The 7,514-nt window shown below is 33.2% G+C and overlaps 1 protein-coding gene across 3 annotated transcripts in view; it reads right to left on the bottom strand.

The window, feature by feature from the left end:
• The window catches only part of LOC106880084 (neuron navigator 2), a 32,420-nt gene that overhangs the window by 1,775 nt on the left and 23,131 nt on the right, over positions 1-7,514 (bottom strand). Inside the window, exon 9 of one of the 3 annotated variants that reach the window (XM_052975567.1) lies at positions 5,627-5,724. The exons of the other annotated variants lie outside the window; for them this stretch is intronic. Coding sequence (XP_052831527.1) covers positions 5,653-5,724 — 72 coding nt within the window. The 3' untranslated portion in view covers positions 5,627-5,652. Of the gene's footprint in view, positions 1-5,626; positions 5,725-7,514 lie in introns of those variants that run through there. 3 annotated transcript variants of the gene reach the window in all.

Raw genomic sequence — 7,514 nt, 5'->3', positions numbered from 1 at the left:
TATATATATATATATATATATCCAAAGTCTAAAATTTTTACATTTAAGAGAGAGATTTGATGCTAATATCCATATCATATATATATATATATATATCCAAAGTTTAAAATTTTTACATTTAAGAGAGAGATTTGATGCTAATATCCATATCATATATATATATATATCTTATATTATAGATGTTGAAACATGACTGTACATGGCTGTATTCAAGCAGGTCATTCAAGCACACTGGATGTAGATCAACTCACTGGATGCCTCCCCAAAGACCTCCCTCAACTGACATGGATGGCGTGTGCAGATTAAAAATGTCCAAGTAAGCTCAACCAGACGATGGTGATATTATTATTGTTGATATTATTACGAGCTGGCAGAATCGTTAGCACATTAGACATAATGCATAACCAACACATGATGGCTATGTCTAAAGTAGATTGCTTAAAATCTTACCCATTTAAGATTTTATCTGATGATGGTGAATCGTATGTTACGATATAATCTTTTACAACTACATTAAATAAAATTCAACCAAAACAGCTGTTGTAAATTTTAATTCTCATCATGTTTACTATTTTATCCCTCTGCCACACCAAAAATCCTCTGGTGAGTTGAATTGAGGGAAACAATTTGGATTTGGTAAGCCAAGTGAGACCATAATCCGAGGTTTCTGCCACAAGTGTAGCCAGCCAACTTATTCGTACCTTTCCTTCATTGGACACTAAACTCTGCTTGCGAAGACCTGTTGAGGCAAGTGAAATCGAAATCGAATCAAATTCGATGACTGGCACCCTTGCCAGTGGAGCGCTAAGAGCACCATCCGAATGGTTTACACCTGGTAGTCTTTCATGTGCCATATATATATATATATATATATGTACAGCCACAGATGCATACATTAGTGCTGGAGTAACAATAGAAATTAGATGTGCTATGTAGAGATGTGTATATATGTTATATTTGACATTTTATGATAAACATCAAATATAGTTTTAATAACTAGAGAAAAGAAAAACTGAAATTTCCAGAATGAATTAAATGGTTACCTGTAAATGATGTGAAAATTTATTGAAATGCATATATGTAAGTATACACTTGCATGGGTGTGTATATATAAATGTGTGTGCGTGTGTGTGTGTGCATATGCACATGCAGACACACTATCATGTAAACAGTAAACATTTTTCAAAGATAAATTATAAATTATATACATGGATATACATGTGTGTGCATATATAGATTAATATATATATACACACACTCACTCACAATGTATATAATTCATCTTTTTATACATACATGCACATGTATTGACTATAATGTAAACAGTGGAGATTTAAAAAATACTATATATATATATATATGTGTGTGTGCATGATATTAACAAGCATTCCTAAAACAGAAAAAAGTGACGGGGCAAATCCTTTCATAGGAATTGAACCCTATATCTGTTGTATACCAGACAACCATGTCTGAATACCAAATGAGATCCTGCACCAATTTTTTCCTGTCTTAAAGGCACTTGTAAACGACATGCACATACACATGCTTTGTGTATGTGCGTGTGTGTGTATGTATATATATATATATATACATACATACACACACACAGATATATTGTCTATGGCATAAATTTTTTGAAACTTCAAGAGAACGCGAAATAATTTATTTTTAATAAATAATAGCATATAAATATTGGGCTAAACATCCTTTAGATAGAAAAGTTGGAGTCCATAGGCAATCGTTGACATATTTTTATTCTAAGGATTTGTTAACCCAATATATACACTGCTGTTATATTATTATTATTATTATTATTATTATTATTATTATTATTATTATTATATACACACAGATACATGATACTTCAATAAGAAAATGAAAGAAAGAGTGCTCAAGATAGTAAAAGTGGATAATAAATGTTTTTTAATGAAATTTAGATTAGTAACTTAGTACCAATGGTGGCGTATCATTGTGTTGGCAAAATACTGACTAACATGTCAGCATGAAACCACTGGGACTAGATTACTAATTCAAATTCCATTAAAGAATATATTTATCTTGCTGTGTATTGGGAGGGTCAGTACACCAGCAATAACACAGGCATAGGTTCAATATCACCTCTTTATTGTTAGTCATTGAAGAAGTGATATTGAATCAGTGCATGTGTGTTATTATTGGCATAATGACCCTCCCAAAACAAAAAGGATTCATTTCAACACATGAATTCACATCAAGAATCTTGCAAACCAAATACAGAAATAAAGTATATATTCACATATCACTGTAAATTATTATAACTCACAACCATTACAAATTTGAATTTTAAATCCTTATTCTTCTCTTTTTAACATACATCTTTTTTTGTGTGTGAAACTTCCAAAAGTGTCATTGTAAATACTTAAATGGAAAACTGGATAAATTAGCAGACAAAAAAAAAATTAATAATTAAATAGCTGATGTTAATTAGCAAGAGATGACATAAGCATGAAAGGTAATAATTAAGTTAAGTGTTAATGACCATCAATGAAATCTAATTAGAAATATTTGTGCATTGTGGAAAAAGACAACATTAGCTGAATAACTAAATATTAATGGATTCTTGTGTGCAAGAAGTGGGGTTAATTCTGGACATGTTTAAGTCTTATTGGACCTCTTCAGCAAAACATAGACTTCACTGAACTTGATGAGGTAGTAAAGAGAGAATCACTGTGTAGATATTAGGATACTGCAGATGATTAGGCGTGAAAAATTAGCATGTTGAGAAACGAATGAATTATTTACTCAGTAACACCATCTGTATGGAAAAACAATAGTTAAGTTAGTGGTAACATTCAAAATAAAAAAAAATATTCTCTAATAATTATAATAATGCCAGAAGACATATCCTATACCTGATACAATTACTATTTAATATTTGTAAAGCAGCTGGTTGCAGAGTGGAGTGGGGGATGAGAAAATGAGATAGGGCAGAATGGGAATGATAAAAAATAAATAAATTAATTAATTAAATAAAAACTTTAAATCTTAGATGAAAATATGAAGACTTAAATCCCTTAAATATCATTGGCCCCCTCATAATTTTTAGGAATTCATCCTCTACGAAAGAAATGTTTTTAGCATAGTCGCAAAAGACCACCAATTGTTTGGGGAAAGTGGGGGTGGGGAGTTGGTTGCTGCCAGTGCCCCCCACTCCCAGTACCGGAACAGTACCTTAATTTGTTGATCCCCCGAAGAGAGAAATAGTGAGAGTAACTCCAACAAGATTTGAACTAAGAAGAGGAAGAACCGGAACAAAAATGCAAAACGTTTTCCCCCATCGAGATAATGGTTCTGCCGACTCAACTCTCTTAATAATGGTTTCAAATTTTGGCACTGGACCAGTTGGAAGGATGAATGGCAAAGTCAACCTCAACAGAATTGGAATTCAAAACAAAGAATGCAAAGGAATGCTGTGAAGCATTTTATCCAATTCATCAACGATTCTAGCATCCAGATTACTCAGACAAATGGTTATCCCTTCACATTGGTTTGAATTAATAACGTATTATCTCACAGCTTTGAGATTTTGATGAAGAGGCAGCTTACTTTCAGAATGACAATGTAGGGTAGGTGAGAGAGGCTTGATCTGGCTGGTTTCACCATAAAACAGGGAGAATATTTGGGCCAGATATGGCTGGTTTGAATGTTAAAGTCAGGGGTGGACTGAGGGGCACGTACCCCCCACCCTCTCAAAAAAAGAAGTGCACTCTTCTAAATAATGTTATTATGCCCTTTTCTCCTGGAATTGTATTCCCTTCTGACCTTGTGGCCTCCCTTTAGAAAATTCCTGGGACTGCACCTGAAAGGGTTTGAAATTTTGGCATAAGGCCAGTAATTTCAGGAGAGGGGGCAAGTCGATTAGATAGACCCCAGTGTTCAACTGGTACTTATTTTATCAACCCCCGAAAGGATGAAAGGCAAAGTTAGCCTTGGTAGGATTTGAACTCAGGACATAATACCAACTTTAATAATAACTGTTTCTAATCTGGCACAAGGCCACCAATTTTTGAGGAAAGGAGGTCATTCAATTAAGTACTTGATTGGTATTTTAATTTATTGATCTGGAGAGTCACCAAGTCAACAAGTATTCACAAGGCAAAATCCCTTAGCTGAGGGGAGAGCTGAAGGATGAGAAAATGAGGGATACATACACACAGACAGTTATTATTACTGATGTGAAATGAAATGTCTACAAAATTGGTGCTCATTGTAGGGATGCTATGGCCCTCATCACATAAGGAAATGATACATAACATCAAGAAGATTCTATAGGAGTCACTCAAAGTGTTCAAGGAAAAAGAAAAGTCTTTTGACAAATTCATTATTAGATTTTAATGTGGTGACAACATGTTTTAAGTCCTAAAACTTACAAGGAAGAAGGAAACAGAGAGCAATCATAAGATCTGATATCCTAGAAACCTGGCGACAGTCTGGAAAATGTGCTCCAAGTTCTTTAAATTTAAATGCCACGAAATGCAAAAAATCTAATATTTGAAGTATCAATACCATTTTCTTTACTTTCCACACTCTCAGACATAGAGAATGACCTCAAAATGTTAAATTTCTCATAATCTACAGCCAGTTATTAGATTACTCTAAAAAAATTCTGTCAAAAGAGAGCATGTCCTTTACCAAGCCAAGAACTCATAGAAATTTTCAGTCAATAACGTCTGCAGAATGTGTTGTTAATGATAAAATTCCTAAAAACTAATCTCTCTTCATCTCTCTCACCACACATGTGCATATAACTTTTGGTTATTCAAAATTATCTGATGTTCCGTACAGAGCAAAGAAATTTTTCTTCTTTGGCAAATTGGTTAACCATGCTAATTATTAATGGAAGATAAGACTAAGTTAGTTGGTGAAAAGAAATTATTAATTAGTTGTTTTGTATGCCTTAGAAGAAATGATAATAATAATAGTATAGTAATAATAATAATAATAATAATAATAATAATAATAATAATAATAATAATAGCAATAATAAAGGGAAAAAGTTCAAAAAGAAGTTGAGTAGAATTAGCAAAATAAATAAGAAATAAAGAAAAAAAATACATTTAAAATAACGAACAGAAAAAACTGATTAATTAACGCCACAATTAAAATAAATTAAATTATAATGAATAATTAAATTTAAATAAAAATATGATTGGAACAGAGGTCATTATTTTGAGAAGGTAGAAAAAGAGGCATGTATATATGTATGTATAAAAATATATATATATATATATATATACATACATACATACACATATATACACATACATATATATATATATATATATATATATATATATACACACACACACTATACCACTATACTTACACAGGTATAAGTTGAACCCTGAATTTTCAGTTAAAATCAAGTGTAAAATAGTGCGACTTATTATACACAAGTAAATACAATATATATGTAATGTGTGTGTATATATATATATATATATAAATAAATGTGTATATACATATACATGAGGAAACATGACGAGAAGAACTGTGATGGAAGAGGAAGAGGCTGTACGAGAAGACATGAGGAAGAGACATGGGGGAGGAGAGAAAGGAGGTTGGGGGGTCAATGGTTAAAACTTACATGATTTCATGGATAAGGGGGGAATTTCAGCAAATATTTATGTTCGACGTCAAACATTGGTTTGGACCTGCCTTCCAGCTTAAATATTGATTCATTTCCTGTACGATGGGAGACAGTATATGATTAGTATACGATTAATTAAAAACAAACAGTCATCAAAATATATAATAATATATATATATAAAGATATGTGTATGTGAATATGTGTTGTGTCTGGAAAATTCAGTTTAAGAAATTCCACTGCATAGGAAAATTTGGTGTATGGATAATGATAAAACATATTATATTAGCATATTAAATAGGCAAGCCTTTATTTAATGTCAAACATTAAAAAAAATGTGATGAGGTCATTTAAAATGGAATTTCTTAAGGTGAATTTTCCGATGGTAAAAATGGTTATGGTGAAATTTCATATAACCAGTATGTGTTCCTCAAGAATAGAAACAAAATTTGGACCACCTTGACAAAGACATATATTTAAACTGATTTTGGACATAAGACAGCAATTGAAAAAAAAAAAAGAATTGTAATTATTAATGAACTAATTAACCGTTTAACCAATTAATTAACTCATCTGTTTGATAAATCATTTGGTCAATCAATCAGTGAATCAGCTAGGTTCAGTAGGGTTACAGTCATATCACGTTAAAAACATGGGTTCTCGTCTGATCACTAAAGTTAAGCAACGTTGAACCTAGTTAGAACTTAGATGTGTGATCACTAGGGAAATGTAGGAGCTGGAAGCAAAATTTTAATCCCTCTTTGGTCAGGGTTGTGAAGCAAATGATTAACACAGCAGCTAGGAAATATATACAATCAGTGCAAGCATGGCTGTGTGGTTAGAAATTCGTTTTCCAATCACATGGTTCTGGGTTCAGTCCCATGCATGGCACCTTGGGCAAGTGTCTTCTAGTATAGTCTCAGGCTGACCAAAGCCTTTTGAGTGGATTTGACAGATGGAAACTGAAAGCATTTTTGTAGGAAGAAAAGAGTTGCTTCCCATGGTATTAAGTAAATGATTCTTTATTATGAAGGCAGCAACTAAATATTTTGCTTTTTGAGTTTAAGGAAGTACTTCCATTGGGTGAACTGCTTAGAATTTTTCTTCCCTAGACCAAGCAAAACTTGCAACACCTGCTCAACTATGGCCCAGGTTGTTCAAGCAGTTACCAGTCAATTTTGTATGGTGTACTTTCCTCTTTTACCCACCATACATGGCTAATGTTGTAACATTGTGTCTCTCTTAGATTCTCAAAGAGTACTTGTGATTATTTAGCCTAGTTTTAAAAGGGCTCTGCATTGCTCCAACACATTTTCGTGTGTGTCCCTTCTTGCTGTTTTTGACAACACTACTGCTGTTTCATAGACCACAACCTCAATATTACATCGACCATTCATGGCTAACCCTACACAAGCATCCTGCCTCTGCGCACAACTTTGGGTGTTCACTACTATTCTTATGACATCATTGTGTGACTCAGGCCCTCCAGTTTGTGTGAACATGCCCTGCTCTCACATGAACCAATTCTAGCTCAGAGTTTAATAGGCTCCGTGTCTCAAAGGTAAGCTTAAGAGAGCAAGGGACAAGCGGAACAAACTGTAAACTAGCAAAAAAGGCAATGGAAAAATCACTGCTGTATCTTTTCCATGAAAAATCTTGAATCTTTAAACATTGGCATAGAAGTCCAAGATTGCCGATGCTGGTGGAGAGAGAGAAAGAGAGAGGGAGAGGGAGAGAGAGAGGGAGAGAGAGATTAAATGATTCAATGTTAGAAAGATAACTCACCACCAAAAAATAAGGTGGGATGGTCACAATTTGGATGTTTTTGATAAAAGGACTGCCAAATCTGGGTCAACATAGGTAAAATTGTTTGCAGGAAAAAGAATG

The sequence above is a fragment of the Octopus bimaculoides genome, chromosome 21 (genome assembly GCF_001194135.2).
Source record: "Octopus bimaculoides isolate UCB-OBI-ISO-001 chromosome 21, ASM119413v2, whole genome shotgun sequence".
NCBI classification, from domain to species: Eukaryota; Metazoa; Mollusca; class Cephalopoda; order Octopoda; family Octopodidae; genus Octopus; species Octopus bimaculoides.
The sequence above is the reverse complement of the archived record's forward strand: the minus strand, read 5'-3'. Positions and strand labels throughout refer to the sequence as shown.